Source organism: Pelmatolapia mariae, linkage group LG16_19, assembly GCF_036321145.2.
Source record: "Pelmatolapia mariae isolate MD_Pm_ZW linkage group LG16_19, Pm_UMD_F_2, whole genome shotgun sequence".
Classification (NCBI taxonomy): Eukaryota; Metazoa; Chordata; class Actinopteri; order Cichliformes; family Cichlidae; genus Pelmatolapia; species Pelmatolapia mariae.
Window position 1 is genome coordinate 29,974,387 of NC_086241.1, and position 26,633 is coordinate 30,001,019.

General features: G+C 40.2%; 2 protein-coding genes across 2 annotated transcripts; one reads left to right on the forward strand and one right to left on the reverse strand.

Annotated features, from left to right (window-relative positions):
• Nucleotides 1-484: 484 nt before the first annotated feature.
• On the reverse strand, nucleotides 485-2,163 carry LOC134645979 (E3 ubiquitin/ISG15 ligase TRIM25-like). The gene has a single exon (XM_063499630.1). It carries the CDS (start codon nucleotides 2,144-2,146, stop codon nucleotides 485-487), a length of 1,662 nt encoding a protein of 553 aa, XP_063355700.1. The 5' UTR covers nucleotides 2,147-2,163.
• A 19,157-nt stretch (nucleotides 2,164-21,320) lies between these two features.
• LOC134646262 (trace amine-associated receptor 13c-like) lies at nucleotides 21,321-22,524 on the forward strand. Its single transcript, XM_063500101.1, has 2 exons — nucleotides 21,321-21,490; nucleotides 21,711-22,524. Exons 1-2 carry the CDS (start codon nucleotides 21,321-21,323, stop codon nucleotides 22,522-22,524), a joined length of 984 nt encoding a protein of 327 aa, XP_063356171.1.
• The last annotated feature ends 4,109 nt before the right edge of the window (nucleotides 22,525-26,633 follow it).

The window sequence follows — 26,633 nt, forward strand, 5'->3', positions numbered from 1 at the left end:
TCGCTACATGGCAGCTATGATGGTCAAGTAGCTGCATCATTACAAATAAAAAGATGTACAGTCAACTAAGGTTCTTTTTTTTCACAGAGCGGCTGCTGTTTAATCACAAAATAAATATCAATTAATTCATTAAAATCACAATTTTTCTCATTTGTTTGATGATTTTGACAAAAACAAACACAAAAACACACACATGGTCTGCCCTGCTCATAAAGAGAAATGTCAACATTTTTCAATACAAATATTCAAGAAACATTTAGAGGATAGACAAGTTTACCTTTTCATGCGGAGAAATATTTTTGCAGATAAAAATCATGGTAGTCTGCATAAACAGTCACAGGAAAGATCTCCTTTAAAAAGTCCAAAACATCAAGAGAACAACTAGAAGATGTCGAGATACCACACATAATGTTCGACTGACAGCTGATCTCTGTGCAGTGCAGAAATGAAACAGATTTAAACCCACAACATGAAAGACTTCAGTCTATTTCAGTTTAATAAACTCAGCAGAGTCTCCATAATCATAGTAAAGCCAAAGTCCAGCATAGAGTGGCTGAGTGAATGTGGTCTGGACTCTGTGGAGGAGAGTCGTGGTTTCAGAGACGCTGTAGAAGGACAAAATACCTGCTCTGTGATCCAGGTACACTCCTACTCTGGAGGACTGAGGACCTGAGACAGGAGTTTGGATGTTGTTGTACCGAAATGTGTAACTGTTGTTGTTACAATCTAACGCCCAGGATTTGTCATTACGTCCAAACCTACATTCATTCCCTGCTCTGCTAATATTCTTGTATGCAACTGCTACATAAACTCCTCTCCCTCTCCACTCCACCTCCCAGTAACAATGTCCAGTCAGACTCTCTCTACTCAGGACGTGACACCATACAGTGAATCTGTCTGGATGATCAGAATAAGACAGTTGTTGTTTCATTGCTGTTGCTTTTCTCCTCCCCTCTGATAATAACAAATGTTTGTTTGCTGTGTTTGGATCCAGTGTAATTTCACGTGAATATTTTAAGAATCCAGCTCTGGTCTTTGGCTCCGGTGGATCTGACAGTAAAACATCCACTTCAGTGACTGTCAGTGAGATGTTTGTCCATTCCTCTCTCAGAATGTCCTGTAGTTTATCTCTGACCTCTGACACAGCTGCTGTCACATCCTCAAAGTACCTCAGAGGATGGATATTGATGCTGGATGAGTCTGTAGACTCACTGAGTGCTGACAGTGAGGGGTAGTTGTGTAGAAAATGGATGTGATCCTCTGTATGTGAGAGCTGCTTAAGCTCAGCATCTTTCTTCTTCAGCTCAGTGATCTCCTGCTCCAGCTTCTCCTGAAGCTCTCTGACTCGATTCACTTCAGTTTCCTGCTGGGATCTGATCTGCTGCTTTACATCAGATCTTCTTTTTTGGATGAGATGGATCAGCTCAGTGAAGATCTTTTCACTGTGCTCCACTGTTTTATCAGCAGACTGATTGATGGGATCCAGCACCTGTTGAAGCAGCTTCACATCTTTCTCTCTGTCCTGAATTCTCTGCTGGATGTTTTGTCGACTCACCTCGAGCTCCCTCTGTCTCTCATTCCTTTCTGCTGCAGCTGAGACTGTGTCATGGTCTTTATGTTCATCCACAGGGCAGAGATAACAGATACTCTGCTGATCAGTACGGCAGAACATCTTCATCACCTCATCATGACGAGAGCAGATGTTCTCCTGGAGCTTCTTGGAGGGCTCCACCAGCTTGTGTTTCTTTAATGGAACCACATCATAATGAGGCTGAAGGTGTTTCTCGCAGTAAGATGCCACACAGAATAAACAGGACTTGAAGGCTTTCATTTTTCTTCCAGTGCAGACATCACAGGCCACATCCTCAGGTCCAGCATAGCAGTGATCAGCAGGAGCAGCTTGGAGTCCAGTCTTCTTCAGCTCCTCCACTAAATCTGCTAACATGGTGATTTTCACCAGGACAGGCCTCGGGGTGAAGGTCTCTCTGCACTGAGGGCAGCTGTAGAGTTTCTTCTCTTCCTCTTCATCCCAGAAGCTTTTAATACAATTCATGCAGTAGCTGTGTCCACAGGGAATAGCCACCGGATCCTTCAGTAGATCCAAACAGACTGAACAGCAGAATTTTGTTTGGTCCATTTGATTCATGTGCTGTGCCGTTTCACCGTCTCTCAGTGACCGTCAGACAGTTTGACTTTCTCTGAACAGAAACAACCTCTGTGCTCTGAAGGGGAACAGATCTCTGCTCTTTTTCACCTCCTACAGGAAATGAGGCTCACCAGCAACTGCATTTACACCATGTTGTTTAGACCCATCCTGATACAGACAGATCTGTAAAGGGACGCACCAACGAGTCATAAAATACATATTTTATGAGTGCTAGGGTTTGTTATGTTTAATCTACAGTATGCAGTAAAAACTGTGACCTAGCTAACCTTGGTAACTTGTAACTTAGCTTCTACAAAATGCCTTATGTCAGTGATTTGGTGAAATTGCATTTAAGAATCGGTTTTACTTATAAGGAAATAATTTTTCTTTCAGCGCATAAACACAGCGTGGTGATAAGTATAAGGACGCTGACAGGATGGTGTCTAAAGCTGCATATGGTCAGAAGGAAAAAAAACACAAACACACAAACTTGGAAGAGTTGGCCAGATTGTACAAAATACTTGTACTTGTAAAATACTTGCGTTACTCGTAACATGTTACTGCCCATCTCTGGTAAAGACTGAATTAAGAATATTTTGGTGTCTTCTTTCTGAGTGGGGCAAGCAAGGGGGCAGGCAGGTGAATCCAAATAGATTTCCTCCATGTATTTCTCCACAGGTTAGCAATAATGAAGAAGTTCAGAAGAGAAACACTTAAGTCCAAAAGAGAAAACTGAATTTCTCACAAACCCAAAAAAACACAGAACATGATGGTCAAGCTACACTACCAAAGTAGGAGCATTAATCTGTCAGCAACTGAGGGAAATCTTTAGCCTTAAGTAGTGGATGAGTCATCACAGATGAGTGATTACTAGTGATGGGTTGTACCGTGCTGATGCTTCAAGAAATCTTGAAACTGCTTAGAGAAGCAGCTCTTGTGGATTTTTTGGCCATGTAATGTCACTGATGATGTTTGAAGCCTCGTTGGTTCAGGAAGTGTTTCGAGTACTGGCACCATTTATGAACATATAAATAGTGCAATGGATTTACTGATACTCTGTGGATTAGTGTGGGTGATTTGTTTGTTTGTGCATAATAAAGAGGTGGATTGTGTTATACTGCTGCTTATTAAATGGAGCCTGTCAGAAAAAAGCTTTCCCCCAACATATATGAGGTAAATATATTTTTCTGTGAATATCATTATGTCTCACTTTCACATGTTCACACCTGTGAGTCCTTCAGTCAGAGCTGTCACTTGGTGACACACAGACCCACCAGTGGGTTCATAACATTCAGGACTGGACTCAGAGTGGACATACATGTGCAGTACATAAGTACAGGAAGGGGTCAAAGGTCACAGAATTGTTGTTTCCTACAGTACTGTATTGCTCCTGTTTGATTGTTTCCTGTCTCTGTATTTGTGTGTGTGTGTGTTAGTGTGTGTGCATATTTTTCCTTTAGACGTTAGCAAACAGCAGAAGACATTTTGGCAACAATTGGAAATAATTTATCTGAATTTCAGGAGCTGGACCACACCTCCATACACGCCCCTTCCAGTTCTTTGTCCATTTATGATTATTGTTCACTACACATGATGGGATGATTCTATGTACTCTTCTCCCTAGCCAGCCATGCATCTACTAGGTGAACTGTCGATATGAAGCATAGCTGTAAGATCTTAAAAAAATGAATGAACTATAACTAGTCATTTATGCTTTTTGTCTTAACTGATAAAACACAAAAGTTAAGAAGTATACAGCGCAGTTTACTTAAAATTTTATAGTGTATATACTATATTAATTAAGTTGCCTATTAGTGACCTGGTTACGACTTGGTAGACCAGCACTATACTGGCCATGGAGGCTAACAAGTGCTGCCCAAAGAACATCTGGATTAAGACATACGGCTTCAAAGTTTTGGTGCACTGTAATGCATGGAGGATCTGTAAAAATAACGATATCGTAATTTCACTGTATAATAAAAATTAGAATTCTATTAATGTTTTTATCATGTGGTTTTGCGATACCATGGATAGCTCCTGCCACAAAATTGAGCTCTTTACAACAAACGCTCTCAGTCGCCGTTGCCATTGGCAAGCAGTTGCTGCATAGACACCAGTAGTTTTCCCCCACTCGCACATCCTCATGTGACGGATTGTTTTCATCTTCATGTAAACTAAGTACTGGTTGACTTTTTTCATCCTCTGTCTTGGTTTGCTCTGGTTCAAACTGGAAAGGTTGAAGAGAAGCCATTTGCAGTGCGCTGCTAACTGTGAACTTGATGCGGTATGACGTCACTACCCAGAGTGCATTGAGAACTAAATGACAATGGCAGCCTACTGGTAGATCGGTTTTATTTAAAACGTGCTTAAAAGGAAAACATTTGGCGTATTTTAATACCACATATATATTATTGAAAGCACAGCACATATTTTAGCGCAAACATGTCTTAATAGCCTTGTTTCATTTTAAAAAAGGGGGCACTGTTTATGTGCTGTTAGTGTCTGAGTATAGCAGTCTACTCCTAATACTCTACAATGGTTAACTGTGTGCAATAAAGTATAAAACACAAATATGTGGTGCTAATTATGGCCGTTTCAATGTGGACGCACAACTCTGTGAAAACGACTGAAAACGCTAGTGTGGACGCGGAGTGTTTTCAGACGAAAACGCCGTTTTCAAATATATCCGGGCTAGTGTGCACCGTAAAAAAAAAAATCCTAAAAAAACAGTAATATTCCGGCAGCTGGGGCGCCAAAATAATACCATAAAATAACAGAAAATAACTTTCCCATGAAAATACGGTTATTTTCAGTAATGACAATACAGTTTGTTGCCCTAATTTTACATGGGATTTTGCCTTTTTCAGGTGCTTTTAAACATTAAATTAGGAACAATTTAATGTGATTAAACAACGAAACAAGGTCAATGAATGCAGCAATATGAATAATTATACTTAAATGTACAGAAATATACAGTTAACAGTTGGTTTAAATAATAATGGATTGCATTCATATAGCGCTTTATGAGACCCTCAAAGCGCTTTACAATTCCACTTTATAATTCCCCTCTGGCCATCACCAGTAGGTGGTAGGTGAAGTGTCTTGCCCAAGGACACAATGACCGAGAGTGTCCGAGCCGGGACTCGAACCGGCAGCCTTCTGATTACAAGGCGAACTGCCAACTCTTGAGCCACGATCGCCCTAAATAACAATAATAATAATAATTATTTGATGTAAAAAAAGTTTATACGAATCATTTTATATATTTTTCCATAGCATTATGTTGGATGGAGCTGAATGCTCCATCCAAAGTTGTGTTTCTTAATGTTTACAGGCCTCCCAAATACTGCACAGACTTTTTTAATGACCTCAATGAACTGCTGTCTGTGATCTCTGTTGATTTCGACTGTGTAATTATTGTTGGGGATTTTAACATCCATGTGAACAACCCTCAGGACAAAGGGACTAAAGACCTGAGTAACACTCTGGGCAACTTTGGGCTGACTCAGCATGTAACAGAGGCCACACACCAAAGGCCACACATAATAGAGGACACACTCTTGACCTACTGATCTCCAAGGGCCTGAGCATTTCAAAGGTTACTGTGTCTGATGTGGGCCTGTCTGATCATTACTTTGTTTTCTTTGAAAGTAAAATTTCAGCCCACACAAATATATCAACAGCAGTGATCACAAAATGGTGTATAACTGAATACAGTAGTGAGATCTTTAACCAGGTCTTCCCATTAACACCTGACCTGTCCAGAGGTTCAGTCAATGAGCTCGTCAATAGCTTCAATGCTAAAATGTTAAATGTAATGGACACTATTGCTCCCATTAAGGTGAAGGTTATCTCTGGAAGGAAAAAGTCTCCATGGAGAAACTCCACACTGGTGAAAAATGAAAAAAGAGAGTGTAGGAAAGCTGAGCGCAGATGGAGAAAAACAAACCTCCAGGTTCATTATGACATCTATAAAGAGAAACTTCACAATTATAATTTACAACTGAGGAGTGCAAGGAGGTCCTACTTCTCTGACATCATCACTAAAAACAGTTATAATGCTCGGGTCTTATTTTCTACAGTTGACAGACTAACAAACCCTCCTGTGTCAGTGGCAGCTGAACTTCATTCGACCATGGCCTGCAATGACTTTGCCAAATTCTTCACAGAAAAAATCCAAAAGATTAGACAAGCAATTGGTACATCAACAGCAGATTCAGGATATGTACTGTGTCCACCGAAAAACTGTTTAAACACCATCAACCAGTTTCACCCTATTAACAGCAAAGACCTGGAGGACATCTTAGGTCAACTGAACTCCTCCTCTTGCTGTTTAGATGTCCTGCCAACAAGTTTTTTCAAAAAGGTCTCAAAGACTTTGGAGTCAGACCTGTTACAGATCGTCAACTTTTCTTTAATGTCAGGTGTGTTTCCAGAACCACTAAAAACTGCTGTAATTAAACCTATACTGAAAAAGGACAATCTTGACAAGACACAAATGAACAACTACAGGCCGATCTCAAATCTCCCATTTTTAAGTAAGATCATTGAAAAAGCAGTTTCTCAACAGCTGAATTACTTCTTAAAACAGAATAACTGCTATGATGCCTTCTAGTCAGGTTTTAGACAGAACCACAGCACTGAAACCGCTCTGACCAAAGTGTTTAATGACATATGTCTGAATACAGACAGTGGAAAAATGTCAGTCTTAGTTTTACTGGATCTCAGTGCAGCATTTGATACAGTTGACCACAACATATTACTCAAACGACTGGAGAACTGGGCAGGTCTCTCAGGAACTGTACTAAACTGGTTCAAAACATACTTAGAAAACAGGAAATACTTTGTATCAATAGGTAACTTCACATCTGAGAAGACAAGTATCACGTGGAGTTCCCCAAGGTTCCATCTTGGGACCCCTTCTGTTTAACATTTACATGCTCCCACTGGCACAGATTATAAAGAACAACAAAATAAACTATCATAGCTATCTGTTGTTTTCTGATGTCCCAAATGGACATCAGAAAACAACAGATTTCATCAATACAATGTATAGATGTATAGTAACTCCCTTTTCCCTGTAATTATAAAACCAAGTAGAATAACAATTGATACAGCTACATTGATAGATAATATATTCACAAATAAAATTGACCATGAAATAGTAGGTGGACTTCTTATAACTGATATAAGCGATCATCTTCCTGTTTTTGCAATTTTTCAAAATTATTTTGGGATTAAAACTAAACAAAAGAATCAAACATTTGATATGATACGACATAGAACAACAAGAGCCATTGCTGCCCTCCAGGTGGACTTGAAGGAACACAATTGGAATGAGGTTTTTGCAAATGAAGATTCAAATAGTGCATATGATGCATTCCTATCAACTGTAATTTCACTATATGAAAAACATTGTCCTTTAATGAAAATCACTAGAAAGCATCACAGATCAAATAAGCCATGGATCACAAAGGGGATAGAAGATGCATGTAAAAAGAAAAATAATCTATATAAGAGATTCATAAAACAGAGGACAAAAGATGCTGAAATAAAGTACAAGTTATATAAAAGTAGATTAGTAAATATTATAAGGACAAGTAAGAAAGAATATGACCACAAATTATTGGAGCAAAGTAGAAGTAACACACAAGAAACATGGATGATATTAAATAGTATAATCAAAAAGGGCTCAAAAAATAACAATTATCCAGACTATTTAAAAAAAGATAAAGATATTGTGCTTGATAAAACTAAAGACATTGCAAATGAATTTAATGATTTCTTTGTAAATGTTGGCTTTAATTTAGCAAAAGAAATTCCAGAGTCAAGAAATAATAACGACCTAAATAAACATATTACTCAGAATCTGTCCTCCATGTTTATTGGTGCTGCAACTCATAGAGAAATAATTAACATTGTGAAGACATTTAAAAATAAAAAGTCCACTGACTGTTTTGGTATTGACATGATATTAGTTAAAAGTATTATAGAATATATAGTGCAACCTTTCGCATACATTTGTAAATCTGTCCTTTCGAACTGGTGTATTTCCCTCACAAATGAAAATAGCAAAAGTTATTCCAATCCATAAAAACGGAGAGAGATGTCAGTTTACCAATTACAGGCCAATATCACTACTCCCACAGTTCTCAAAAATTTTAGAAAAGTTATTTGTTAATAGACTTGATAAATATATGGAGAAGCATAATCTCCTAAGTGGTAACCAATATGGCTTTAGAGTGAAAAGGTCCACTTCGATGGCAGTGATAGAACTTGTAGAAGGGATATCTAATGCAATAGATAATAAGGAATATACTGTTGGTGTTTTTATAGACTTAAAAAAGGCGTTTGATACAATTGATCATTCTACAGGGTGGGCCATTTATATGGATACACCATAATAAAATGGGAATGGTTGGTGATATTAAAGTCCTGTTTGTGGCACATTAGTATATGTGAGGGGGCTGCCCCTGGGTGGGTCCTGGACGGGCGTGGGGTTCTGGGGGCGCTCCGTCTCTCGGCTGGGGCCCTGGCTGGGCCTCGGGGGCTTGGGTCCTGGTTGGTGTGTTGCCGGGGTTGTGGGCGGGTGGGTGTATGGGGGCCCAGCGGCAGGGTGCCGCCAGTGCATCGAGCCACCTGGGGGGCTCTTCAACTGGTGGGGGAGGTTGTTACATCTTGCAGGAGCTCTACTCTCTTCAGGAACTCACTCTGCAGGAGGGGGAGATACAGGAGAGGTGGAGGAAGATCTCAGCCTGGGCGTCTATTGTCTTGTATAGTCTGGAAGATGAGTGGATGACGGGGTGGGTGCAGTTTTCTCTGTGGTGGGGTCGGGTGGGCTGTCCCAGGCTCTGTGGGGCCGGGCGGCGCTGCAGCACTGGGCCCCGGTCCAGATGGGCCTGGGCCCCCTTTCCCTGGCGGGTTGCAGAGTATGGGGGTGCCTACTGGGGTCAGCGGGGGAGCTGGCCCCAGGGAGGGGTCACTTGCCCCTCCCTTCCTTCCCTCCCCATCTCCAGCTGCCTCTCTCTTCCCGCTCCACCACAATGTCCACCACAATGCCACCACAATGTCTCCGCTGTTTTTTTCCCCCTCTTTCTTTCTCCCTTTTCTTTTCCTCATTCAAGTCTGTCCCATATCTAGCAAGTGAAAATAAAAAATAAAATAAACTGTAGATCAGGTGGCAGAGCAGGTCAGCCACTAACCAGAAGGTCGGTGGTTCGATCCCAGGCTGCTCCAGGCTGCATGCCAAATATCCTTGGGCAAGATACGAACCCCATGTTTGCCTACTGGTGGTGGTCAGAGGGCCTGGTGGCGCCAGTGTCCGGCAGCCTCGCCTCTGTCAGTGCGCCCCAGGGCAGCTGTGGCTACAATGTAACTTGCCATCACCAGTGTGTGAATGTGTGTGTGAATGACTGAATGTAGTGTGAAGCGCTTTGGGGTCCTTAGGGACTAAGTAAAGTGCTATACAAATGCAGGCCATTTACCATTTACCAATAAAAGGTGAATCAAATAGACCATTACGGCAAGGCTGGGATGGTCCATTTGGTAAAGTAAATCCGTTGGGCATCTTTCTTCACCTTTAGACAATAATTCTGATGGCAAAAGAACCAAACGGGACAGGCAAAAAAAAAAAAAAAGTATATGTGAGGGGGCAAACTCCTCAAGATGGGTGGTGACCATGGTGGCCATTTAGAAGTCGGCCATCTTGGATACAACTTTGTATTGTCAATGCAACCCTCTTCTCCCACTCTTCACACACTGATAGCAACACCGCAGGGGAAATGCCAGCACAGGCATCCAGTATCCATAGTTTCAGGTGCTGCACATCTCGTATCTTCACACCATAGACAATTGCCTTCAGATGACCCCAAAGATAAAAGTCTAAGGGGGTCAGATCGGGAGACCTTGGAGGCCATTCAACTGGCCCACGACGACCAATCCACTTTCCAGGAAACTGTTCATCTAGGAATGCTCGGATCTGGCACCCATAATGTGGTAGTGCACCATCTTGCTGGAAAAACTCAGGGAACATGCCAGCTTCAGTGCATAAAGAGGGAAACACGTCATCATGTAGCAATTTCAAATATCCAGTGGCCTTGAGGTTTCCATTGATGAAGAATGGACCCACTATCGTTGTTGCATTGACAATCCAACACAACGGGCAGCACATTGAACACATTTTATAAGTGGTCAGAAACTTGTAAATAACTCATGAAAGAATAAAGTTACGTTGAAACCAAGCACACCATTGTTTTTTCTTGTGACATTACCAATAAGTTTGATGTGTCACATGGCCCTCTTCCTATTGAAAAAACAAAAGTTATATCCAAGATGGCCGACTTCTAAATGGCCACCATGGTCACCACCCATCTTGAGGAGTTTGCCCCCTCACATATACTAATGTGCCACAAACAGGACTTTAATGTCACCAGCTATTCCCATTTTATTACGGTGTATCCATATAAATGGCCCACCCTGTATATTAATGAATAAACTAGAGAGATATGGCATAAGAGGGATAGCATATAAGTGGATGAAAAGTTACCTGGATGACAGATATCAATATGTCGAAATCAATAATGTAAAATCTAAGCAGTTGAAGGTAACTTGTGGTGTTCCTCAGGGCTCTGTGCTGGGCCCTATGTAGTGTATATGTAGTGTTTCCAAACTGTTAAAATGTGTATTGTTTGCTGATGATACCACTCTGTATTGCTCAGGTAAAAACCTAGAACAGCTTCTGACTACAGTGGAAAAGGAGTTAAATATATTAAAAAACTGGTTTGATGTAAATAAGTTATCATTAAATATAAAGAAAACAAAAGTGATTATTTTTGGCACTAGACAAATGAAAAATGTATCTAAAATCAGGGTTAATGGAATTGAAATTGAAAGAGTGTACGAAAATAAATTTCTTGGAGTGATAATTGATGATAAGCTGAGTTGGAAGTCTCATATAAACCATGTGAAAACAAAAATGTCAAAAACCATTGCTATTCTCTATAAAACAAAGCATGTCCTGAACAAAAAATCATTATACACACTTTATTGTACTCTGTTGCTTCCATATATGACTTATTGTCTGGAGATATGGGGTAATGCATATAAAACAAATACTCTTCCTATTTTCAAGTTACAAAAAAGAGCTATAAGAATTATAAATCAATCAAACTATATAGAACCAACTAACATTTTGTTTATTAATCTGAATAGCCTGAAATTTTATGATTTAGTTGAATATAAAATGGCACTGATAATGTATAAAGCACAAAATAACTTGCTTTGCCCCAGTACTCAGAAGCTGTTTAAAGTCTGAGAGAGTCAATATGACTTAAGGGGAACAGATTTCTTTAAAAAAAAACAAGATAAGGACAAATATAAAGCAGAGATGTGTTTCTGTTAGAGGAGTTAACCTGTGGAATAGTTATGACAGTGATTTAAAAAGGTGTAGTTCATTTTCCTTGTTTAAAAACATGTTTAAAAATAGAGTATTAGAAAAATATATAAATCAAGAATGAAAAGAGCAAAAATAATAATAATGAAACTCTTGATTGTTTGGCTTTGATGTAGTTACTTATCTAAGTCTTTTTGTTTGTTTGTTTTTGCTTTGCTTTGTTTTATTCTCCTGTGTACAGGAGCTGCATGCAAAAAGATCTTTTGTTAAAAGGGTTGGCGTAATAAGCAAATGCTTCAGCCACTACCTTTTGATTAGCCTTGTCTCATGCTTTCTTGCTTTGTGGTAATCTTTATTCTGTATTCACTGAGATATCTGAATGCTAATCAATAAAATAAAATAAAATCAAATCAAGATGACACACAAATATATATCACAATGTCACCAGGAGACCGAGGCCCTGTACAGGCTCTTGGTAAAAGCATTGAGGAAATTAATGACTGGTTGTGCCACAATTTTCTCCAGCTAAACAAAAACAAAACTGAAGTAATAGTCTTTGGTGCCAAAGAAAAACGATTACAGGTCACCAGAGAACTTCAATTTATACACCTAAAAACCACAAACCAGGCGAGAAATTTGGGTGTAGTGATGGATGCAGACCTAAACTTAGAAAAACACATTAAGACAATAACAAAATCAGCCTACTATCACCTCAAGAATATATCAAGGATAAAAGATCTGATGTCTCAACAGGACCTGGAAAAACTAGTCCATGCATTCATCTTTAGTAGGCTTGATTACTGTAACAGCATCTTTACAGGTCTACCTAAAAAATCAGTCAGACAACTACAGCTCATTCAGAACTCTGCTGCTCGAGTCCTCACTAAGACCAAAAAGGTGGACTTTTGTTTAGATGAACTGCTGGACTTCCAGGCAAGCAGATTTTGGGAAGTCATTTATGGGGTCACAGCTTGACCCCACACACACACACACACACACACACACACGCACACACACACACACACACACACACATACCTACACACACACACAGACGGTACTCTTTGTTCACATGTATACCTATGTAAGATATGTTAATGAACCTATGCATATTCATGTAACCTCAATAAAGAGCAGTGTTACGAGGGAGCAGATGAGAGCGACTGGGGTCAAGCGAAGGAACGGCACTTGTTGTGGTTCTCTCCCTCATATATGAGTAACACAAAGAACTTTGCCTACTTGTGTCTTGCTTTTGCTGTGTAGTAAATTGTCTTGAACGTTCCAACGAATAGGTTTATGCTACAAACCTATCACATTACATTTGAATTTAACAGTTCAATCTTTCAAATAACGGACAAATATTTGTGAAATTATGATGCATTTGTGAATGTATTCTAACAATCTAAATATGCATATGTACAGACAGATACATTTAAAAAACAAGAAAATTATGTTTTATTACATTTACAGTGATTTTACGTTAATTTACATTTGAAATGTAAAATCACAGTCTATTTATGTGAATTTAATGATATTCTAGAAGAACAGTACAAAACTGTAAAATACACAGTAAACTACTTTTATATTACAATTTTTTTACAGTGTGGATGTAGCCAAAGACTGACCACAGGGTCAGTGGTAAATGACTGTCACAAAGACCGTCCTTTGTCACACATTAGGTGATCATTCAACAGCTCTCCGACCACCCACGTAAGGCCAGTGACTTCCAAACACTGGCCCAAGTATCTTTTCTATCCTATCGCTGTGATTTTAACATATCTAAACAGTATTCCAGCAATCATTGACAGAAAGTATTTACAGAACACTGTTTCAAAGTTTGGAAAAATGCAAAGAAGATTATTGTTTTTATAACAAAGTTGAAATAAGGGGTTTTTGCTTTTCTTATTTTAGTGATTGTTCTTCAGCTGCCATGCTTCATTTCCATATCATCACCTCTTAATGAAGAGCTTTCTATAGACTAGCAGCAACCACCATCTCTACCTGTCTGTAAAACCTTCTTACTAAATGCCATTGATGTGTTTTGTCATTTAATAAAATTAATCAAAAAAGATTTTTGGATTTTTACATTACTATTAAAATTCAGTTTTTAAAAGTACTGTATGTTACTAAACCATCTCTGCGTGTCTGTAAAACTTTCTTACTGAATGCCATTGATGTGTTTTGTCATTTAATGAAATTAATCAAAAAATATTTTTGGATTTTTACATTACTATTAAAATTCAGTTTTTAAAAGTACTGTATGTTACTAAACCTGGAGTTAATACATCTGAAACTTTCTGACATCATGTTGAATTTATAACAGAGTGTAACTTAAATACTTAAAAATTCTGACAAGCCAGAACATGTCTGTTTAGTTTATTTATGTCTGCTCAGTCAGAAACAGTTTTCAGTGCAGGGCTGTGTTCATGAGATATCAGAACATCACAGTTTTTTTATGTTGGTGTAACTGTGAGATACAGGTACTCTCCTCCTTGAAACAAACTGAAGGTTTCAACAGAAACAACAAAAACTGAATATCGAGTAGGAAAACCTTAAATTTAGATAGTAGTATAGACTTCTTTTTTTTTTTTGGTAGTCTTCTAATGTCCCATTTTCACCATGTTTGCTCACATTTTCAAAGACCCAGCCCAGCCCCCAGTAAAAAATAGCTCATTAGAGGTATACACCCACACACATCTATCAAGTTACCACTGGTGGAATACACTTTCTATTTATTTGGTATGTTAAAATAGAGCTTGAAAAAAGATTCCTCTCCAAGGTACAAGAACTGGACAGAAAATGATTAAAAAAGCAGCCAATGTCTGAAGAACAACTTTGAAACACATTCATAAAGCCCAGAGAGCACTTAAAGAAGAAAAACTAGGTGAAAGTCTGGCCTCTCTTTTGCAAAATATAGAAAAAAGATGGGTTGCTCAAGGCTTTTGCACAATATGAGAGTTTAAAGAAATTAAAGAACAAAGCAAAACATTAAATTGCAACTTAACAGAACAAGCGAAAGATGTGCTCATGATTCAAACAGAAGTCCGAAGTAACAACACAGCAAACAATAGGCTAAATGAAAAATTTAATTCTACCATTGTACCACAATAATACTGAGGAAAATAATCGATAGCTAACAATCCAGGTCAAAGTTTTTTTTGAAGAAAGCACAATCTCTTTGTTACACTCTACAATTGAGTGAAAGGTGGCGAGCTGGGGTGGAGGTGGGAATGGGTCCTGTCCTACTGGGAGTCTTCAATTCTCATGTGGGCAGTGACAGTGAGACCTGGAGGGGCGTGATTGGGAGGAAACAGCCTCCCTGATCTGAACCTGAGCGATGTTTTGTTATTGGACTTTTGTGCAAACCACAGTTTGGCCATAACGAACACCATATTTGAACATAAGAGTGTACATAAATGCATGGCACCAGGATGCTCTAGGCCACAGGTCGATGATCGATTTTGTAATTGTATCACAAGACCTGCGGCCATATGTTCTGGACACTCGGGTAAAGAGAGGGGCTGACCTGTCAACTGATCACCACCTGGTGGTGAGGTGGATCAGGTGGCAGGGGAGGACACTGGACAGACCCGGCGCCCCTAAACGTATAGTGAGGGTGCGCTGGGAACGCCTAGCAGAGGCCCCAGTCCATTAGATCTTCAACGCGCACCTCCGGCAGAGCTTCAACAGGATTCCGAGGGAGACTGCGGACATTGAGTTGGAATGGACCATGTTCAGCACCTCCATTGCCGAAGCTGCTGCACTGAGTTGTGGCCGCAAGGTGGTTGGTGCCTGTCGTGGTGGTAACTCCCGAACCAAATGGTGGACACCAGAGGTGAAGGGAGCCACCAAGCCGAAGGAGTCCTATCGGGCTTAGTTAGCCTGTGGAACTCCGGAGGCAGCCAATAGGTATTGATAGGCCAAGCAGAACGCGGCTCGGGCAGTGGCTGAAGAAAAAACTCGGGTGTGGGAGGAGTTTGGAGAGGCCATGGAAATATAACTTTGGGACTGCCTCAAAGAGATTCTGGCAAACCGTCAGGCAACTCAGGAGCTGAAAGCGGTGCTCTACTTGCACTGTGTATAGTACGGGTGGAGCGCTGCTGACTTCGACTGAAGAAATTGTGGGCGGTGGAAGGAATACTTTGAGGACCTCCTTAATCTCACTCCCAACCATGTCTTCCGTGGAGGAAGCAGAGTCTGGGTCAAAGGGGATGACCCACCAATCTCTGGGGGCAAGGTCACTAAGGTAGTTAAGCAGACCGGGGTGGTGGTCCCCATTTTTAAGAAGGGGGACCGGAAGGTGTATTCCAACTACAAGGGGATCCCACCCCCCAGCCTCCCTGGGAAAGTCCGGTGTGCTGGAAAGGAGAGTCCGTCAGTTAGTCAGACCGCGAATACAGGAGGAACAATGCAGTTTTCCTCCTGGTCGTGGAACACTGTACCAGCTCTTTATCCTCTCCAGGATACTCAAGGGCACATGGGAATTTGCCCAACCAGTCTACATTGTTTTGTGGACTTGGAGAAAGCATTTGACACTGTCCCTCTGGGTGCCCTGTGGGAGGTGCTTCAGGAGTATGGGGTATCTGGCCCATTGCTACGGGCCATTCGATCCCTATACAACAAGAGCTTGCAAGAGCTTGGTCTGCATAGTCTGCAATAAATCATTCCCAGTGGATGATGGTCTCCGCCAGGACTGCCCTTTGTCACTGATTCTGTTCATAATTTTTATGGAGAGAATTTCTAGGCGCAATCAAGTGGCGGAAGGCTTTTACTTAGGTGGTCTCAGAATCTCATTTCTGCTTTTTGCAGATGATGTGGTTCTATTGGCTTCATCGGGTGGTGGCCTCCAGCTCGGGAATGAAGATCAGCACCAGAAACCCAAAACATGCTAGGTGTGTTTTATCATGATTCATATAATACTGATGATGGATTTTTAGGCTAATAGTTAGGCTAACACACTTACCTCTCATCTTTTCTTTCCTCACAAAACCGATTGATCCTCCACTTCTTTTAAGTGTCTCCCAGCGCAGTTCTTAGCATATTTTGGTTCTTGTAACTGGTCCGTTGGGTTATTGTCTCCCTGGAAACACTTCCCTTGTGCTTTTGGAAATTTTCCTATTTCTGTTTTCGTTTTTCTGATTTCTTTTTTCCTATTTCCGTTGTTGTTTTTTCTTTTTGTGTTTTGTTTTTTCCTATTTCCATTGTGTTTTGTGTGATTTTGCAGCGTTTTTCTTATTGCTAGTGTTTTCTTAAGTTGCAGTCCGTTTGGCCTCTCAGGGCCACCGCACTTCTGAGATGAAGACCATGCTTAGATATGACTTAACTAGACCTTTTTAATTTTTTACTTTAACAGTGCACTGAGATTTTTGTTTGATAATATCTCTTCTTTACGCAGACCTGCATGACTGGAACTGAAAGCGCTACACAACATGTTGTCGAGAAAACAGTCACAAAGTGAACTTCTCCACATTACAGTGGGCTCTGGAGAAAGCCACTTATTCAGGATGCAATCAGATAGTAAGACCCTGTCTAAAAGGATTCAGCGAGGTAATCCAGTCTAAATTCTTTTTTCCTTTTTTTGAAATAATGTCATATTGCTGGCAGTAGAAACTTAATGTGACACGAGAGGCTCTGCTATCAGCAATAATAAAAAATGGGGAACTGACTGGACTGACAAAAGCTTGACTGACTTGACACCAATATGCAAGGTTGCACCTACTTCTTCCCAGATGTGACAAAAGGGTGGATGTATGTATGTTTCTTTTTTTTTTTACAGGAGCAGAAAGGTGACAGCAACATCCTAGTTTTGCGTGAGCTTTGGGCCATGCCGACTTAACCTTTTAATTGCCACTTTCTGTGTTTGTGAATTTACCAGCTGTGTGTTATTCATGCCCTTGTATTGTTTACAATGCAAAGGTCACTCTGAGAAAGTGTGCATACAGAAGTGGTCCTACATTGACCTTGAGAAAGACGACTAGGGTGTACGATGTGCTCTGCCCTACACCTACAGCTGCGTTGGAACGGAAACTTAGGGATGAACATAATGATGGCAGCATGCCAAGCTGCCATCAGCGCCATCGCTAATCTCCCTCTGCGCTGTCAGTTGGAGCTTTATAACTCTGTAAACAGCACAGACACCAGGAGCCATGACTGTGACCGGAAATGACTGACAGCAATTTCCCATGAATGACCACCTACTGCTATTTCACTTTGCCATGCATACTTTGATACTCTGAAGAGTGTCTTTCCTTTGTATCATTGTTGTTGCCATTTGCATCATGAGAACTTCTGCAAGACTGCTGAAATTTTGAGCCATGGAACGTGCCATGTCTCAAGAGGAGGGATGGTAGCAGCATTAGAACAACATTTTCATATTCAATACCCTTTCAAAAAAAAATTGTAGAGCATATATAATATGTTGCAAGCAAAAGGTACATGAGAATTACACCAACTGACAATGGGTTAACCCCATTTGAGATCGTACATTCAAAGTTCCAGTATTCTGCAGTGATGACAGAAAAGCAGAAGAAGAGAACACACTAGCAGACTGGATGATAAAAATGCTAAGAAGCAAAGAAGTCATGAGTATAAACAATCTGCCAGATGATTCTGTTCCCCTACAGGAAGAATGCCCAAAGCCAGGAGACTCGGCCCACGCTGGTAAGGTCCATATTAAGCGCTGCTGACGACCCCCACAGCTGTGAAGATAGCTGAAAGGCCCACGTGGATACATCAAACTCACTGCAAGAAGGTGACACACTTCCAGGCCAACTCCGAGTAATGGTGGAAGTCCGGTACAAAGGAATGGCTGGGAACGTGCTGTTTACCTTATTGGACCTGTTGACCCTGAGTGGTCTGGCAGGAGCGCACTGGAACAAAGCCAACCACACCCAATACCCCCACGGGTTCTCAACAAATTACTGGTGGATGGAAAGGTCGACTCACCAGTAGCTGGGAAAGTGAACTGTTTTGAATTAAGTGCCTGACGTGTCTGATGGATGCCAGGTGTGCAAGTGATGAAACTCAGCGGGCAGTAGACTGTGTATTTGACTCCTCAAATCAGATGGCAATTACTGAGGGAAGACAGAACGTGACCAAATGCTCAGCAATTGCACCAAGACCTAAAGAGAGAATTGAACACCATCCGGGATCAAGGACAAAGGGGGGCGTACTGAGCGCGAGCACTGGGCTCACTGATCCGAGTGTCGTCCCTTGGGAATTCCGTATCTGGGGACCTGGAGCCAAGATCATGCAAAGTTTGTTCCTGTGGATCGAGGTCAAAGTTGGAAGTTGGAACACATGCAGAAATCAACAGATGGATATACGACTGGAGGAGACATTTATGAAGCACTGCAGAACCACTCTGCAGAAATACATGATGAACCACACACTGGGAGGAAGCACACCACAAGACTGGATAGCTTGGTTGATGTGTGGACTATGGTGGCATATGCTTTTAAAAAGGTTAACTCCTGTTCTTGGACTGTTGGTATTGATTGTCCTATTCGTAGATGCATCTTACAATGTATGAGATGAATGATAAGTAAGATGATTCCTAACACATTTACTAACTATGTACTATTGTAGCAACATGAAGTGGTGCATGGTTGAGAGTATATCACACAGGAGTGCCTTGCAAAATGACAAACAGGAGAGAAATGTTAGAGAATTGTGGATCAATATAGTTGTCATTGTGCAAGGTAATTAGATCTTTAATAGGATGATTAGATCTTTAGCAAGAATGCTCACCTCTGATTGTGGCAGATAGATGCCCCTCACAGAGCTTGGTTCTGCTGGAGGTTCCTTCCGTTAAAAGGATGTTTTTCCTTTGCACTGTTGCCAAGTGCTTGCTCAAAGGGGATTGTATTAGAATTTCTTTCATTTATGTATTGGCCACAGAGTTTTATTGTATAATGTTTTGGTGCCACTGGGTTTTAGCATGTCTGCTTGACACCCTATTTAAGCAGTTAAACAGATGGTATCTCAGGAAGATGGTATCCACAGGTACACTCCACTACCTGTGGAGTAACCCCACAAGTAGTGGAGTCTTTTGTTTCTCTTTGAGGATGGAGGAAGAGCCAAGGAGATCAATCACTGTAAGAGGTAACAAGGGAGTGTGAACTCTTTCTTTGGGGGAGACCAAAGATGTAGAGACAGCTGTGTATTGCTTTTTGTTTAGTAGAAGGTATTTAAACCCAGGGCTGTGTTGGGATCAGGGGAGACTCTTCTGGTCGTTTGCCCTGCGATGGCTGCTCTCTCACTAAGCTTGGTTTTTGTTCTTTATTAAAGGATGTTAACTATCGCTAACCATTTGTCTGCATGCTTTCTTAAATGAAAACTTCCACAACAAGATGGCGTCATGAACAGGATGGTCCATGTGGTTGCTGGACAATGGTTCCGGGGACAGGCTGATCACCCCTGAGGGAAAGGTACCTTTGTCCTACTGGCTGTTAAGCGAAGGAAAATGCAGGAGTCTCGGGACCGTGCGTTTTAGCCACCACCGAGACCATCGACTTTGAGGATCAGTAAAGAGATGAGTAAATGTAGACTCTAATAGATTATTGAGTTTCTTCTTTCTGATGTATTGGGGAGGTTTTACCATGACACACACCTGGTTACATGGGAAGAAACTCATTACCTAATAGGACATTAAGCTTGTGTGAAGTGTGTGGCTATTATTGTAGGGTTTTTACCTTACAATACAAAGTGCTTGGAGGTGACTATTGTTCTGATTTGACACTATAAAACTAAAATTTTATTGAATTGAATTGGCTAAGCATGTAGATGTCCACACCTTTCTGGTCCTTTTGATTGTAGCCACTTGGGGTTTTTGGGCTCATGCAGGTTCCCATTGTTGCACTGTGTTGTGATGTTTGGGATGATGATTTCAGTTACTTTCATGGAAGTGGAGGCATCCACACAATGTAAATCACTGCACTGCCTGGTTTGTTTTTGCTTTTTTCTTTATCCTTGTTCAAGTGCTTGGTTGCTAGATTTAATTATAATGCAGTTTGTTGTATTTGACGGGAGGGATATTGGCGATTGGATATTAAGGAAGAATTCCACAGACTAACCAACCCTGATAGGTTTCCTTCTTCACTTTGATGGCCCTCTTCTGCCAGTTTACTAAGTTTACTAACTGTTTATTGTAAGAACAAATTATTTTCACCAAGTAAAAGTTGCAATTGAGAATATAATAGGTGAACTGTAATTGGAGTGGAACAGTAACGCCACAGTTTTGATCAAATGCAAAGCAATCAAAACTGTCCACATGAGAGAAAAACAGAAATAACAGGAGAGAGGACTGGGAGAGAGAAAAATAGGCACAAAACCCAGAATTTTTTGGTCCATAACAGGTTTAACCATAACAGTTTCAGCAGGCACATATTGTGAGACATAATCCAATGAGGATCAGCATCGTAATTGGTAATTGGTAATTAACCAATTTGTATTGGTTTATATGCTCTATGCTCTCGAGGCAGCACTGTAGAAAGTGTGGGACTGTGTACACTAAAGTTACAATGGCTGAAGGTGCATCCTCCATGAGTTTCCTTTTTCCTGTCTCACAAGTGTTGGGAAAAGGGTTTCTATTATTCTCTCTGTCTAGAGAGAAAGAGGAGGGATATAATTTTGCAGAGCAAAGGAAAGGGAGGCTGAAAGATATCAATTAGTTGCATGACAGTCCAAGAAGCACCAAAGAGAGGAGGAAACAAATCAGACAAGTGATAAATCTGTAGGTCTGGAGGTCAGGTCAGAGAGCTGCAGAGGTTGTAGTTGTCTGATGATGGAGATACAGAAAGGAGCTGAGCTCTGTTTTCCACAACTCCTCAACATTTCCTGCAGGAAGCCAACACTTCACTTCACTTCATTGGTCGTGAACATTGTGCTGTCCTGCATTTCTCTGCTCACTGCTGCCCTAAACCTTCTCGTGATCATCTCAGTCTCCTACTTCAGGCACAGATAATGTTTCTAAAACTTAAACTGTATTTTCAATTAAAAAGCTTAAGATCATGATTTACTATCTAAATTGAAATGACTCTGACACATATTTGGTCAATTTAAAAAACAATTGTTAGTTTTTATATACCTAGAGTAAGTCTTAATTATGAACCTTTTCAAATTTCACTGAAGACATTTTGAAATTATTAATATATTATTTACTGTCTTATTTCAGGAAGCTTCACACACCCAGTAACATCCTCCTACTCTCTCTGGCTGTCTCAGACTTTCTTGTGGGTCTCTTGCTGATGCCAGCAGAAATCATTAGAAGGATGACTTGCTGGGTACTTGGTGATCTTATGTGTTCGGTTTATTTTTTTCTGACTGTAAACATTACCTGTGCTTCAATAGGGAACATAGTTCTTATATCAGTTGACCGTTATGTGGCTATTTGTGACCCTCTGCATTACCCCACCAGACTGACTGTGGCAAAAATCAAACTCAGTGTTTGTCTGTGTTGGTTTTACTCAACTTTCTACAGCAGTCTTTACATGAAGAATGTCCTGATTGAACCAGGCAGGTATAATTCCTGTTATGGAGAGTGTGTATTTTTCAGCAGTGATATTGCTGTAGTTGTTGACCTTGTTTTATTTTTTATTTTTCCAGTTACTGTCATCATAGTTCTGTATATGAGAGTATTTGTGGTGGCTGTGTCTCAGGCTCGTGCCATGCGCTCTCACGTTACAGCAATCAAACTTCAGCGTTCACTGAATCAAACAAACAAATCTGAGTTGAAAGCAGCCAGGACTCTTGGGATTCTGGTAGTTGTGTTTCTGTCATGCTACTGTCCATTTTACTGCTACTCTCTCGTTGATGAAAATGCAGTCAATGATCTAGCAGCATCTTTTATGGTCTTTATCTTTTATTTTAACTCTTGTCTAAACCCTTTGATGTATGCCCTGTTTTACTCCTGGTTTAGAAATGCTGTTAAACTTATTATCACGTTGCAGATATTCAAGGATAACACCTGTGAAGCCAACATACTATGAAAAGTCTATAACCCTGCTCCAGTAAATCGCTTTAACTCAGTAAGTTAACACATCTGGTAATCTACTGCATTACATACAACAACAAAAAACAACAACAACAAAAAAAAAAACAGCATTTGTGACCATTTTATGAGATTTTAATTCAATTAACACCATTATTCAGAGTACTTAATCTATGCCATTTCTCATGAAAGAAATATCAAATTTATATTTATTTTTAACATAGTATTCATAATTATGGTTATGTTTAGACACACTCCTTAAGTTTAAACCTTATTTCAGGTAGACTGTTGTCTCTGACCTGTTACGGCCCTGGCCATAAGTTGAATCCTGGTGGGTGGTTTTTTTGTTTTGTTCTGTTTGTGTCTTTAAGAGTCTCTGCAGGTTCTTCCTGATTGTAGAGCTGTCTGCTGCTGATTGAATTCCTGATCATGTGGCTGCTTTGAAAATCCCTCACCAGCAGTTGTCCAAGTGCATCAACTGATAGCAGCAGCAGACCCGACTTTGGCTTTCAAAACCCTCTTTGATTTTTGTGCTTTCCTGAGGATTATTGAGCTTTGTAAATAGATTACGGATTACATTTTAAATAGGTGCTGGAGGGTATAGGGTTAGGGTGAAAGGGGTGAACTGCCTTATTATTTTTTGCACTGTTTTCTCCTGTTTATTCAGTTAGGGAGTTAGGGGTAGCACCTCAAATTCAAATTTTATTTGTCAGAAACACAACCATACACAGTACGACATGTGGTGAAATGCTTATTGTTGTGCCCGACCATTAAATGACAGTAAGAATTGACAGTCAAAGATTTACAGATTTACAGATTACTACAAAATTTACAGATTTTAACTTAGAAATTTACAGTAAAAGAATGTGCAAATAACGATTTACGAAAGAAATTATGAATAAAAAGAAATTATAAATTATAAGAAGTGTGCAAATAAACTAAGTGTGTGTGGTGATGTGATGTGTGTGAGAGAGTCCAGTCCAGTGTGATTCAGGGCCCAAATAGCCTGGAGGAAGAAGCTCCTCCTCATTCTCTCTGTTTGGAGGGAGCAGAAGCACTTCCCAGACCTCAACAGTGAGAAGAGTCCATTGTTGGGATGGGAGAGGTCCATCATAATCCTCCTGGCTTTAGTCTTGCATGGCTTGGTATAGATGGACAACAGGTCAGGAAGCTCTGATCGAATGATGCGTTCGGCCAAGCGCACCACTCTTTGTAGATCTCGTTTGTCCTGCTTGGTGCTGTTTCTTGGTGCAGAGTTTTCCCGTCAGGACGCGCTCGATGGTGCAGAAGTTCTTAAGCACCCTCAATGGCAGATGGAAGTCTCTAAGTCTTCTTAGGAAGAAGAGATGCTGGTGGGCTTTCTTAACCAGGGTGTTAATGTGACAGGACCATGAGAGGTCCTGAGTGATGTGGACACCCATGTGCCAGAAACTGTCCATTCTCTCCACTGGCATGCCACTGATGATCAGGGGCTCATAATTCCTCGCCTGCTTTGAAGTGAACCTGTCTTTTGTTTGATTGTTGTTTATTTTGGCCTTTGTTCACCCCAGAGCTAAGCTTTCAGTTTGAACAATAAAACCACCTGTCACTTGAAATTTAGCTTCTGGGTATGGTTTTGGGGATGAGGGTGGGGTCGCTTCCTTTTTGACCCTTATTGCATTCCTGTACCCTTAGGCCGCGACGTAACACACTCCACTGAGTGACATTATTTATTTCCATGTTCCATGTTTATTTCCTACAATAGTAGTAGCGAGTAGACTAAACCACCCACTCTAGAAAGATAATTTAAATTCACTTTCATTTATTTTAGGACAATTTTATATCATGCTATGTTCTAAAAAAACTCCAGTACTTTTAATAATAATAATAATAATAATAATAATAAAAGTTTTACTAGTAAGCAAAATTTTAAAAATTACTTGCACAAGACTTTCCATGTGGAAACCATTACCTTTTTATTTTCACTCCTCTTTTTTGTTTGGCTCAACATAATTAAAGATTGTTACCATCACTAGTTATTTTTTTGTTTTTATTATATAATGTTTTAAAATTTCATGAGCACCATATTATCATATATGTAATTTTTACAGGCCATAATCACACAATGATACAAAAAGGTTTACATACACATATAAAGGATATTATATGTGTATATAAAGAAACATTAGAAAGATGAAAATGAGGTAAAACTAGAAACCGAATTAAAGTTTAATTTCTAGATTTATGCAATACCGTATACACATTAAAAATCAGCCAACATAATAATATAATGCAATATAAAATAAGCTAAGAACAAGATAGTGTAACATAATTAAAAAGCAATGATCTGAGGTAGAGATGGGAATCGATAAGAAGGCTCTGCTTTGAAGTCACCACCATCTGTAATCAGTATTTTAAAGACATACATTTGTAAAATTAATTGCAAATTCATTCTTTGTGGTTAAATGTTTGTGCATGCTGGAGGTATTTCCCCTTCTTGTTGTGATGGGGTTGTTAACTCAAAAAGACTTATCCATTATAATATTACATAGAACACTTTTCTTAAAAGTAATGTAGTTCATTAGTTAATTCATAAAATGATTTGAAATGCATATGTTGTCTCATATTACCATTTAACAATATAAACATATAGGCTACAGTCCCACACCCCCAAACAAATCCCTATCCTAATGAGGGCAAGCATATGATCTTTCTCTTAGTATTTAGGTAAAGACACCTTAAAGCCATTGCCACGGTGATTCTATTGTAGAAACATGAACAGGTAGAAACAGAAGCTGTAGCCTCATCTGCTCATCTGTTTTATTACCTGTTGAATCTCAGAGTCTGGCTGCTGGGCTGTGGGCAGCAATCAGAGCCATAGCTGTGTTAGAGCAATAATGCAGTTGTTTCTGTCCTTGATGCAGTTTGCACTTTACCTTCGTGCTCTCGTCCTTTTGGACAATAAAAATAAAATTAATGCCCATAGTCACGCCATGAACTGTGTCACTATTTTCTTCCTCTGGCACACAAGCTGAAATCAGCTGATTGAAGCACAAGTGGAACATATAAGCTAGGTTGAAAGGCAGTCTTCTGCATGTCCTCCTTCGCTACATGCATTAATCAGAGGTCAGGTCAGAGAGCTGCAGCTGTCTGTTGTCTAGCTTTTTTCCTCCTGCCTGGCAGCTTCATTTTCAAGAAATTTTGTCCAGTACACTCACTATCCCCCTTTCAAGTCAGCAACCCGTGTGCAAGTTGGGACCCAAAAGCAGACTCAAAACACCGTTTTTAAAATTTGAAAACAAGTCTTTTATTTAACACAAATATTTTAACAGCAAAATGGAAAGAACGTCTCACAGGAACAGAGGGCACTGCAATGAAGAGAGAGGTGAGTTAAATATGCAGCTTTTGATGTGAGGAGTGATATTGACATTGAGACCGATCTGCCACAATGATAAAGCTGGCGATCTGGCAGCAAGTGAACGTCTGAGGTGGTCTTAAATACTGCCACGCTGATTGCTGTCAATCTGCCACAGGTGAGGAGAAAGTGGACCTGGAGTGTGAAGCTCCGCCTGGCGGTGAAGTCGGCATCTCAGAAGAGAAGTGGAAAACTATTCCAGGAAGACTAAAACACACTTGGTCATGACACACTCTCTAACTTATTCATCTCTGGCTTTCTTCTACAGCGTACCTTTCTTCCTGTCATCCTCCCCTCATTCTTAGCTGGTCACAGTAGATGTCTGTCCCTCCCTGAGACTGGTTCTGCCAGTGAAAAGGGAATTTTTCCTTTCCACCATGCTTCCTCATAGTGGGTTGTCTGATGTTCTTTGTATTATTAAAGGAATATAAAGCCCATTAACTTGGCTGCTGTGATTTGGCTCTATATAAATAAAACTGAACTGTAATTGAACTGAATTAGCTTTGCCTCTAAACCGCTCAACCTGAGCTGTTCCTCTTATGTAATAATTTCTAATCTTGTCCATCCGGACTATACCCATTGAAATCCTACTATCCTCAGGTCTGCCACCTTTGTGTTTTTGTCAGTGCCACTATTTCCAATCAATCATAGCATACATCAAAGCAGATCTTATTACCATCTTGTAAACCTTCACTTTTGCCGCTATCCTTCTG